At 40.2% G+C, this 12,362-nt stretch overlaps 1 protein-coding gene across 1 annotated transcript; it reads left to right on the plus strand.

The window, feature by feature from the left end:
* Window positions 1-2,561: 2,561 nt before the first annotated feature.
* Window positions 2,562-9,157, plus strand: ywhag2 (3-monooxygenase/tryptophan 5-monooxygenase activation protein, gamma polypeptide 2). Its single transcript, XM_061972595.2, has 2 exons — window positions 2,562-2,901; window positions 7,160-9,157. Exons 1-2 carry the CDS (start codon window positions 2,815-2,817, stop codon window positions 7,814-7,816), a joined length of 744 nt encoding a protein of 247 aa, XP_061828579.1. The 5' UTR covers window positions 2,562-2,814; the 3' UTR covers window positions 7,817-9,157.
* Window positions 9,158-12,362: the final 3,205 nt, after the last annotated feature.

Raw genomic sequence — 12,362 nt, forward strand, 5'->3', positions numbered from 1 at the left:
TAGTCCTGGGCATGACGTTAAAGTGCATCCGGCAGTGTGGGCTCCTCTATGGGGTCTTGGGGCACGAGGAGGTTAACCCCTTTACTACTGTTACCCCAGGTGGCCCTTGGCAAAGGCCTAGTACCTGACTGCACCCTAGCCAGGGATACGGTGAAGACCTCAACGGCGGAGCAGGCGGAAGACGGTAGATGTAAGAACTACCACAACGGCTGCGATGGCGGAAGAAGGCACCCCCATATCCATGTGGGCCCAGTGATAGGGAAATAACAACTCAAGGCGGAGGATGATTGCTAACCCTATGGAGCGTCACAACGGCTGGGATGGCGGATGAAGGTTGCAGCAGAAAAGGGTCCCCACTCGTCTTGGACTCCATGCCACTGGACCCTGACCCGGATCTGTCAAGGATCGTGCGGTGACTGTCTGTGCACCAGTCTCCCCACGTTAAACAAAGTCACGCACAGGCATCCTCCATAAAGGGATACACCCCAACAGGAGGATCGTCATACTCGCTTCGAGTGACCGCCGATGATGACATCAGCAGACTAATTAGGAGCCTTTGGTACTGGTACCGGTACCAAAATATTGGTATCGGGACAACCCTAATGTGTGTATATAAATATATCCCATAACGTAAATGACCGCCATCACCACAACACCAGGGGGAGTTCTACAAACCACGTTAAACCCAGATTCCGATCTAACAAAGGTCTTAACTCATTCTCCTTCTATGCCACATCAATATGGAATGTACTCCCAACAAGTGCAAAAGAAAGTCCATCTCTATCCTCCTTCAACTAACACCCTCCCCCCGGATTGTAAATAATCAAATGTAAATAATCAAATGTATATACTTGTTCTTACGCTTTCTCAACTCACTATGTTCTCTGCTCGCTGTACATATCCTACCAAGTCAGACCTACACTGTTTCAATGCCCATTTCTCTGATGATGCAATTGTTGATGACTGAAGTGCTGTTATCAACCAAACCCTCCTCATCCCAACCCCCGGATTGTAAATAATGTAAATAATGTAAATAATTCAATGTATATACTCTGATGATTCACTTGTGTGATGACTGTATTGTGATAGTATATATTTGTACCATGAATTGGTTTACGTGGACCCCGACTTAAACAAGTTGAAAAACTTATTCGGGTGTTACCATTTAGTGGTCAGTTGTACGGAATATGTACTCAACTGTGCGATCTACTAATACAAGTTTCTATCAATCAATCAATCTAAATGAATACATAAATATATTTTGTTATTTTGTTTATAAAAATAGTTGGCGATTAATTTAGTCATCGATTCGTTCGATCTATGCTATGCGCAGAGGCAATTTTTTAATTATTTTAATTTTTTTTATAAACCTTTATTTATAAACTGCAACATGTACAAACAGCTGAGAAACAATAATCAAAATAAGTATGGTGCCAGTATGCTGTTTTTTTCTCCAATAAAATACTGGAAAGGATAGAAATGTAGTTTGTCTCTTTTATCCGATTATTAATCGATTAATCAAAGTAATAATCGACAGATTAATCGATTATCAAATTAATCGTTAGTTGCAGCCCTAATATATATATATATATCAGTGACGTGCGGTGAGGTTCATGGCTGGTGAGGCACTGACTTCATCAGTCAGATTTACAAACATATGAACCCTAAAGAGTATCTTATTCACCATTTGATTGGCAGCAGTTAACGGGTTATGTTTAAAAGCTCATACCAGCATTCTTCAGTCTGCAGGTGTACCTAATGTTGTGGCCCTGCAGTCATTCACAACTCCTCCAACACGAACATTATTGTTTTTGCACTTTTTGGCTTCTTATGAAATAACTTTTTAAAATAGATTCAATCTTGCACGTGGAAAGTTTAAGTGTGGGCTTTAGTTGATATAACACTCCCGTCAGGGGTTGCATTCTACGCCGGGGGTGCAGGAGGCGGGACTACTGCGAGCCTCAGCCAGTGCGTCTTTTGCAGCCGTTTTATGATCGCTCAGCACAAGAAATACGTTACAGACATACAGTTGTTGACAAAATACACTGTACATTATATACCTCAGCTAACTAAACTATGGAAATGTATAATATAATTCATATAGCAATACGGTCTCACTGCACAGCAGGCCAGCAGTTAGCCGAGTCCGCAATCCATGGTGAGGCACAACGCAGAGACGTGCCTCAACTGGCTGCTGATCACCGCACCGTCTCTTCTCAGTATTTGAACGGCAAATGTGAAAATTCAGCAATTTTAAATAAAAATAATCTAAAACTGGTGAAGTTAAATGGAAAATAACTTTATAGTATAATCACTGAATACATATAACAATTTATTTAATTGTTTTTCTTTTTACATTTTTTTTCTTTCCATGATGGCAGGTCACTGATGTATACAGAATATATGAAATAAAGCATTTTATTTAGCAATTTTGACAGCTAGCTAAGTCAAAGCTACCAATCAGAACTACATTACCCACGATGCCTTTCGCCCATGCATTCCAGTCTAGGGACTATTACATCATCGGCACTGACGCCCACCTATCTGGGGGATGACGCAAGCGAGGGAGGGAGAGGGTGCAGGGTGGAGAGAGTGAGAGAGGGTGTCCCGTCCGCAGACAAGCAGAGAGCAGCTGCAACCTTCACATCGCAAAGGATTTTCACCGCATTGCGAATTCAAAAGAGGGGTTAACAAACTCCTATCTTCCCCGCCCCCCTTCTACAAGGCGAGTCTCGACTCACCTTTAAAAAAAAAAAAAAAAAAAAAAACCAAGGAAAAAACAAACAAACCCCAAAACATCCATATTGCCCAAAGATGGTCGACCGTGAGCAGCTGGTGCAGAAAGCCAGGCTGGCCGAGCAGGCTGAGAGATATGACGACATGGCAGCCGCTATGAAGTCGGTGAGTGCATCCATTCATGCATGCAACACATTACTGTCACGCTAATAATCACTCTTCGTCTCCCTCCTTCCACCAAACGAGGGCTTGTGCTCACACGCGGGACAATTAGCCCTAATGATGTATTATTTGGGTGTATGCTGCGATGCGGCTGCTGTTTGGGCGGTGCCTTGCTATATGTATGACATGACAATGACAATGGTGGCCTGCATAATAAGGTCCTCTGCTGCCTTGCTCATGCAACTATCTTTATTTGCAACATTTATGTTACACGGGGAGAAAAAAGTGCGTATACTCACAAAAACGCCCTCTTCATCCTCTCCGCTATCTTTGTCGCTGAAATGAAAATATGATTATGAAATGATAAAGTCATCTTTCTACATATATATATATATATATATATATATACATAAAATAAAATAAATGGCTGAAATACTGCAAAGGCGGAAAGGAGCTGCTCTGCCATCCACTCAGACGTAGGAGGCAGTAGAAGGTCTCTTCTAGAATATTCTCTTGTCATATTGCAGTCCGCCTGGCCTGTGCTAAATTACATGTACAATGTGCTGTGTCACGCCAGCTGCAAATTTATACAACTAAATCAGCTTTGAATGGTGGGAAAAAGCTTCATATGGAGGTTCCTGTAGCGCTGGGGTGTACAAAGTGCGGCCCGGGGGCCATTTTCGGCCCGCGGCTTATTCGGAAAACAAATGATTATTAATATTAGATATTACACTATTCTGCTTTGTCACATACCATCAGATAGCTCAGCGTGAACTGACCTACTTTGGATCGTCCAAAAAGTAGGTAGCCGCCCCGCATTTGGTGCATTTGAGTTTTGCGCAAATAGTGGACACACCCATAAAAATCCCCAAAATGCAAATGTTTCACGGTAATAAATAATCACAGACATACAGTATTGCACTAACTTAAGTTAAACATATTAATTAAAACTTCTCAAAGCCTCTACCTGCTGGAAAATGTTAAGTGTATTGACTTGCAAGAAGCAGAGCGCCCTCTGCTGGATTAAAAAAACTGCAGCGCCCCTTTATCAAACCACATTTTTGTTTTAAGTTACCATAAAGATTCAAAATTTAAAGCAAATAAAACAATGACTATGATGGCTTTGATGTCCACAGTGCACTCCTCTATCAGAGGTATTCCCTCGCCATGGTTGCCATGGGTGACAAGAAACCGCTCTTTATTTCAGTGTTAAAAAAAAAGAGCGATGGTCAAAGTCATTTTTATACTATTTTAATTCAGTAGGTAAGTACTTTGGCGTTTAAATCTTTTGGAATTCTATGCAGGCAGAGAAAGGGCAACCCCCGCCTTGCCCTCCTGCGCCATCTTTGCATCTGCATGAGCCGCTAACACACCAAAGGCTTACAGAGTTTCTCCAAAATCGGTTGAATCTCTTGCTAGAGTCCCACATCAGGCCTCTCTCTCTCTCTCTCTCTCGATATATATATGTATATATATATATATAAATATATTGTATAATAACAATATATTATGATATTAAAAAAAAAAAAAGAGAGAGGTCAGTTTCACCCATAGAGAAGGTCATGTGTGCAGCGATGGTTTTCCCTTACAGTGCAGCTGCCCTGAGTGCTCATGGGAACATTTCAGTCATCTGCAGACGGCCCCTCCCGTCCTAGTGACCCCCCCACCCCACCCCACCCCACCCCACTCCACTGCCACTACGACCGCATCCAACATCTTCAACAGTCTTGGCAAGCCGGCGTTAGCTACGCGTGTGCCACAGCAACGTAGTATTAAAATGGTTACATGACATATCTAAATAAAAGACTCTCCACAACAAGGGTACACATAGTTATTTAAGGCCGGAAGTTCTTTTTGTCGCTGTCAGGACATTTTAACAGAGGATTGGGGCCACGATGAAAAGAAAAACCCATGAAAAGCTGGCAAAAAGAGTTACAAGCTATCACACTATACAAGTGGCGTGACGGCACATCGTTCGGTACGTACCTCGGTGTTAAGGTACAGTAACGGCTTGGTTCATTTTCGTTACACTATGGAAACACTTATCTATTTACTTAGTATGTTTAATATATTTTATATGTATTCATATTTTTTTTATTTTTTTATTTACTTAAATTTTTTATTTTTACTTATTTTATCTTTATTTTTAACACTTCCGACACTTCTGTTAGTCAATAGCAATAATATTGGAAAGCATGACGGTACGGCATTGAGTACGTACCTCGGTATTAGGTTTGTTTAATTTTCGATACAGTAAGGAAACACTTATCTATTTACTTAGTATGTTTAATATATTTTATATTTATTAATATTTTTTTGTTTTGTTTATTTACTTACATTTTTTATTTTTACTTATTTTATCTTTATTTTTAACACTTCCGACACTTCTGTTAGTCAATAGCAATAATATTGGAAAGCATGACGGTATGGCATTGAGTACGTACCTGGGTATTAGGTTTGTTTAATTTTCGATACAGTAAGGAAACACTTATCTATTTACTTAGTATGTTTAATATAGTTTATATTTATTCAAATTTTTTTGTTTTATTTATTTACTTAAATTGTTTATTTTTATTTATTTTATCTTTATTTTTAACACTTCCAACACTTCTGTTAGTCAATAGCAATAATATTGGAAAGCATGACGATACGGCATTGAGTACGTATCTCTGTATTAGGTTTGGTTAATTTTCGATACAGCAAGGAAACCCTTATCTATTTAGTTAGTATTTTTAATATATTTTATATTTATTCATATTATTTTGTTTTATTTATTTCCTTAAATTATTTATTTTTACTTATTTTAAACACTTCCGACACCTCTGTTAGTCAATAGCAATAATATTGGAAAGCATGATGATACGGCATTGAGTACGTACCTCGGTATTAAGTTTGGTTCATTTTCGATACAGTGAGGAAACATTTATTTGTTTATCATTTTATTATGTATTATATTTATTTTTACTCTTTTATTGTCAACACTTCCGACACTTCCGTTAGTCAATAGCAATAATATAAGAAAGTCGTAAATTGTCGCTAATACCAGGTGAGATCTCATAAAACATGGCCGACAATCTCAATAAGTGCGTCAACTGTTGGTATTAGAGGAATATTATACCCGAGATGCTGAGAGAAAGCTAATGGCGATGCTAGCTGGGACAAACTTAGTACACATACTAAAAGTCAAATCTCCAGCTCGGTCGTACATTCCAACACCGCCTTTAGTCAACAGGAATAATATAAGAAAGTCGGAAGTTATCGCTTGAAGTGTACGATGTCTGATCTCATGCAACATGGCCGACAATCTCAATAATCGTGTCAACAGTTGGTATGAGAGGACTGTCCAGATGCTGAAAGATAATGGCAATGCACAAGACAAAATTATCGTACAGTGCCGATACGTCAGCACCGGATATCGATATTTTTACGGTCAGAAGTTTGTAACTTTTCCTTGTTTTTAACTGCCCTGTTACGTAAATTTTATTCCGCAGTCAAAACAACAGACAATCGTCGCTATATTCTTGAAATATGTAACGTCTGATAAATATTTTTAGCTTATCGTAGATGTTAGTTCTATATTTCGATGATTTTAAAAATAAGTGTCGTTAACTATTGGCAAAATATCACATCGACTTTACCTAGTAATTGTACGCAAACAGAATAGAATAATGGTAACGGTTTACTTTATCGGTTAATTCTTAATTGCCGCACGATTCCTGCAATGTCGATGTTTGTCGACTTCAACAGCTAATCCGATTTTGAGTGCCACCGTCATATATTTCCAGCGTGTAAGTTACAAAGGGGGTTGAAAAAAAACAATTCACGACCGAACCGCGAGTTTTATTCGTAATTTTCAAATATAGAAAAAAAAATATATATTTATATTTAAAAAAAAAAGTTTTATAACCAGCATACTCGCATCATATGTCAGAAGCCAAGAGGAGGTTTTGTAACCTGTTTATTATAATTTTTATACAAATCAATTTATTACGATAATTGCGGTTTGAATCGAGAATGGATTCTGGATCGAATCGTCACCTAAAGAAACAACTTGAATCGTAAGTTGTTGTGAGATTGGCATGCCTACAATTACGAAGCAAAAGCAATGATGTCATCCTTTTAGGATGTTTACAGCCACTACTCTGGGATTACGAATATAACAAGTCCTCCAGTCGGTTCTTTCCCTGGCATCTTCCAGCATCCTTACGCTATTTGTGAGTTCATGTCCTCCAATAAATCGTCGCACTATTTCTTTTTCCAGGTAACGGAGCTGAACGAGGCCCTGTCCAACGAGGAGAGGAACCTCCTGTCGGTGGCCTACAAGAACGTGGTGGGCGCCCGCCGCTCCTCCTGGCGCGTTATCTCCAGCATCGAGCAGAAGACGTCGGCCGACGGCAACGAGAAGAAAATCGAGATGGTGCGCGCCTACCGGGAGAAGATCGAGAAGGAGCTGGAGGCGGTGTGCCAGGACGTGCTCAACCTGCTGGACAACTTCCTGATCAAGAACTGCAGCGAGACGCAGCACGAGAGCAAAGTCTTCTACCTGAAGATGAAGGGCGACTACTACCGCTACCTGGCCGAAGTGGCCACGGGCGAGAAGCGCGCCACCGTGGTGGAGTCGTCAGAGAAGGCCTACAACGAGGCGCACGAGATCAGCAAAGAGCACATGCAGCCCACCCACCCCATCCGCCTGGGCCTGGCGCTCAACTACTCCGTCTTTTACTACGAGATCCAGAACGCGCCCGAGCAGGCCTGCCACCTGGCCAAGACCGCCTTCGACGACGCCATCGCCGAGCTGGACACCCTCAACGAGGACTCCTACAAAGACTCCACGCTCATCATGCAGCTGCTGCGAGACAACTTGACACTGTGGACAAGTGACCAGCAGGACGACGAGGGCGGGGAGGGCAACAACTAAACAGGGGGAAAACCGGGGGGAAAAAAGGAAAAAAGGGGAAATCTCCCGAGTAGAGAAAATTAAAAAAGAGTCATTGCGAAAAAGGCCGGTGGACTTTGGCAGCCGCTTTTGCCGACGACACAAGCGCAGCAGCAGTTCTTTATTTTTCCATGTGTTTGAAGAAAAGAATGAAAAAGAAGGCGAGAGAGGTTAGTTTAAATATATATAGTAATATATATACGGTCGAAAGGGCCTCCTTCTTGGTCTTGTTGATTTCCTCTTTCACATTTGCTCCACTGATACTTCGTCAGCCAATCAGGCTCGAGCGGTCGTCGACTATGTCGGGTTGAGATGGCCACCCCGCGCCGGCACCAGAACTGGTCTGTCGAGACAAGCTGCTTACTTTGTTTTGTTTTTTTAAAACACATTTTATTTCTATTTATTTGTTTGCGTGATAATGTCGCGTCCTGCAGGGAGCACGTGCGTCACCGCTTGGTTCCAGGAACTAGTCCAAACCCAGGAAGTCTGACTAATTTCTAATGATTTGGCAATAATTTGGAATGATGCATTTGATTGTTTGAAAAGAAAATAACAATACTAAATAGCACACGTTTTTGGCGGCGACGCAACAACAACAAAAAAAAGCGAGAAAAAAAAGAATGAGCAGCTTCAGAGTTTGTGGTTTATTCCTGTGTTTGTTTTCATTTAATGCACTTTCCTACTATACTGTTTCTTCAGTGTACGATGATGACGAACCATAATAATATTCAATATTGTGCATGCTGGTGATGTATTTATATACAGTAGCTTGACTTTATTAACTTATAATGTGGGTGTTGAGTATTCATATGACTGAGAAAAATGACGCAAGCCTTCTGTCTAATTTATTTTTATTTTTTTTATTTGCTCTATCGAAATGATCGTAAAAAAAAAAAAGAATACATATATATATATGTATATATACATATATCTCTATAAAATAAAATTGAGCTGTACTGGGCGTTGCTTTAGTGACATGCAATATGTGTTTAATTTGTCAATGACAGAACAAAATAATAAAATTAAAAATTAAAAAAAAGGACGCTAGAACCTCACCACTGCTCACTCTATCTTGCCAGATGGTGTTTGTCACATTAAAATATAAAATATGACACATCAGTATTATTATTTTTCTCTGTCATGCATTCTGGTTTGATTAATGGTGACTCCTTTTTTTCCCCCCCAACATGGACCATTTTTGTTTTCATACCTGTTCCTGAGTGACAACAAATATCTTGAATGTGAGTCATTATGTAGCAGCTGCACAAGAAACGAAAACAACAGCTATGATAATAATAAAAAAAGATTATGACTGAACGATCAGTGCACCGTTCTGGTGGTCTAGTGTACTGTTGTTATTAGGGGCTGAGCACCAAGCGATAGCCTAATGGAACTGCTGTGCATTACTATTATAATTGTTCTGTATGTTTCCTCGCATTTGGGGGGCTTTAACATGTATGAAAGGCACCAAAGAAACATTTTATATTTCAGGGGTCCTGGACATGAACCACAGAAAGTCAGTCAGTAGCGCCCCCTATAATAATAATAATATTTTTTTTAAAAGTCACCAAATTTGGTGGAGACATCTATCATGACAGGACGCAAAAAAAAAAGTTTCAAGAAGACATGTCGCGCAAACAAACAGGAAGTTTCCATTTTAGTTTGGACTGGTCAGTTTGGACCAAAACCGGTAGTCATTACCTACTCAGTGGCCTAGTGGTTAGAGTGTCCGCCCTCAGATCGGTAGGTTGTAAGTTCAAATCCCGGCCGAGTCATACCAAAGACTATAAAAATGGGACCCATTACCTCCCTGCTTGGCACTCAGCATCAAGGGTTGGAATTGGGGGTTAAATCACCAAAAATGATTCCCGGGCGCGGCACCGCTGCAGCCCACTGCTCTCCTCACCTCGCAGGGGGTGAACAAGGGGATGGGTCAAATGCAGAGGACAAATTTCACCACACCTAGTGTGCGTGTGACAATCATTGGTACTTTAACTTTACTTTAACATACTTCTTCTAGAGATTTTGACTAAATGAGCCCAAATCAAAATCACAGATACTAGACAGTTGGGCGATGACAAATCACAAAGTATTGTATCCTATGTCATAGGAGTTGGGCTGGGCATGGCGAGAAACTCTTACGGTCGATCTGACATTTTGCCACAAAAACTCGTCTCCACCAGGCCAGATCCTCATCAGATTTAGCGCATATAATGAAGATGAAGCATCTTTAATTGTATTTATTTTGTGACAAAGTATTGATTTTCCCACCAGTATATTTAAGCATATGTGCACCCACTTCTGCATGAATATTCCTATGCACCTTGAATGCATCATTATTCACTTCTCCACATTACTACCTTAAACACAATTAACGCATGATTATATGGTGTATAACAGCAAACAGGGTCTTAAAGATTGTCTGCAAATGATGTCACCGACGTGACTCAGCCGCCATAAGCGTACACACATGTTATTTCGGCAACTGCTTTGCGTTTATTTTTAGTTTTAAGTCGATGGAGGCCCCCTAGGCCCCCCAGACCACCTCAGCTTGCATGGAACCCCCTTTAAAGCTGCCATAAATAGCCTAAACTGCTGTTTACTCATCACCTTTTTTTAATTGATTTCTAATTTACAGTTACTTTTGAAGGTCTTAAGTTGACCTGGAAGGCTGTGAGGTGTGGGTTTTTTTTCGGTGTGGCCATCTGCTGCTCATATAAAGTTATTTTGTGTATCTATATTATTATTTTCCATTTAAAAAATTTTTTTATAGCGATTGATGAACCGCTTTTAAGCCCCATCTAACTGTATCGGTACAGTATGTCCACATTGGAACGGGCTGCCATATTTGGTGAAACAAACGCACAATTTCATTCTGTGAAGGACACTGAATGAATCAAGTTAACAGTAGAAAATATTGTAAATGCATCTAATTAGACAAGAGGCAGTCCAATGCGAATAGTAGACTATAATAATGCAGTAAATTGTGCGTTAAACCAAACATATTGCTCAGAATAGGTAGCGTTTATGTTCAAATTTGGCATTTTTTTTATATAATTTCACACTGATGAGCTATACTATAGCTGTTACCCCACCTCCTCTCTTCCTCTCCCACTGACTGCAGCCTCTTGCAGCACTTCTCACCAGATGAAATTCTGCACGTTGAGCGGTCTCCTCGCCGGCCAATCGGAGAGAAGCTCAGCGGGCGCAGCCACCAATCAGCAGGTTGTTGCTATGGCTATAAAAAGTACCCCCACTGCTGCTCGCTCTCGCTGCACCGCTTTGACACCTATTGTATCTTGGGGAAAAAAAAAGGAGCTATTAGGATTCAACGCCAGGCTGTGTTTTAATGCTTAGGATACAATTATGGAGACATTTGGAACATTTTTGTGACATCACATGACCCCCCAACCCCCCCAAAGCACTCTGGGAATAAGTGATAGAAGCGCCCGCAAGTAGAAATTAAATTTAATAATCCACACCAAGCATTTTCTATATTTAGGCCATACAGATGTGCTTTTATTTATGTCGACATTTATTGGCATAATTAACAGGACGCCATGTCTGTGTTTAATTTAAAGCTAATACCATATCGGCATTTGTGGCACCCCCTAATGGGTTGGAGGATAATCCAAGACATATGTTCAGTTATATTGATTGGCCTAATGGTCAATGAGCATACATGTCAACAATTGGGGATGGCAAATTTTCATTACAGTATTATGTTTTTTGCACAAGTCATTTAAAACAGGGGTTCTTAACCTTTTTGACCTCAGTGCCCAACTTTTACACTACAGAGGGGCCCGGGCCCACTCAAATGCTAACGTTGAATTAGTAATCTTACTCATGTTTTAGTCGTATTCGATAATTATATCTAACGTACATACAGTTTAAGAAGATAGCAACCTTGTCAAATGATATGAAACCATGTTTTAATAATAAAGATTATCATTTTTGCGCTGAAGAAACGTCCCAATGATTTTTACTATTACGCCAGACTTATTCTGCTTGCGTGATATTGTCATTACTGCCACAACTGGGGGATAAATTGTATTACAACTGAGTACTGCTGCGGTCTTTACGGACCACATGTGAGAAACGGCCCAACAATTAAGAAACAGTAATGTAAAATATCTGTCAAGAGGGAATTTAGACAGTTGCAGAGGAAGTCATTTCACATTAGAAGCATAGGGTACGTACCAAAACATTCATACAAATTAAGACGGAAAAAAACATACATTACGACTTGAGACTAGTACAAAATACCATTGTTAATGAGCGTATGCTGATGAAAAGACAATTGTCTGCTGTGGTCTAGTCTTTTTTTTTTTTTTTTTTTTACTGGTGTGCTTTTATTTTGAAGGCCTGACAGGATTCTATGCTATGCTGTTTCCCCACACCCTCCTGTCAAGTTGGTTCAGTCAGTGGTGGTCATGTTTTCAGAACCAATTTATGTCTGTCCTGTTGTGTACCAAATGCGGTGATAACTGTTAATGAATAGATTTGTATGAGACATTTCAAGTCAATC

The sequence above is a fragment of the Nerophis lumbriciformis genome, linkage group LG17 (genome assembly GCF_033978685.3).
Source record: "Nerophis lumbriciformis linkage group LG17, RoL_Nlum_v2.1, whole genome shotgun sequence".
Lineage (NCBI taxonomy): Eukaryota > Metazoa > Chordata > Actinopteri > Syngnathiformes > Syngnathidae > Nerophis > Nerophis lumbriciformis.

Coding starts and splice junctions, on each gene's coding strand:
- ywhag2 (XM_061972595.2), top strand. CDS start 2,815: ATGGTCGACCGTGAGCAGCTGGTGCAGAAAGCCAGGCTGGCCGAGCAG. Junction 2,902..7,159: donor TGGCAGCCGCTATGAAGTCG/GTGAGTGCATCC, acceptor TTCTTTTTCCAG/GTAACGGAGCTGAACGAGGC.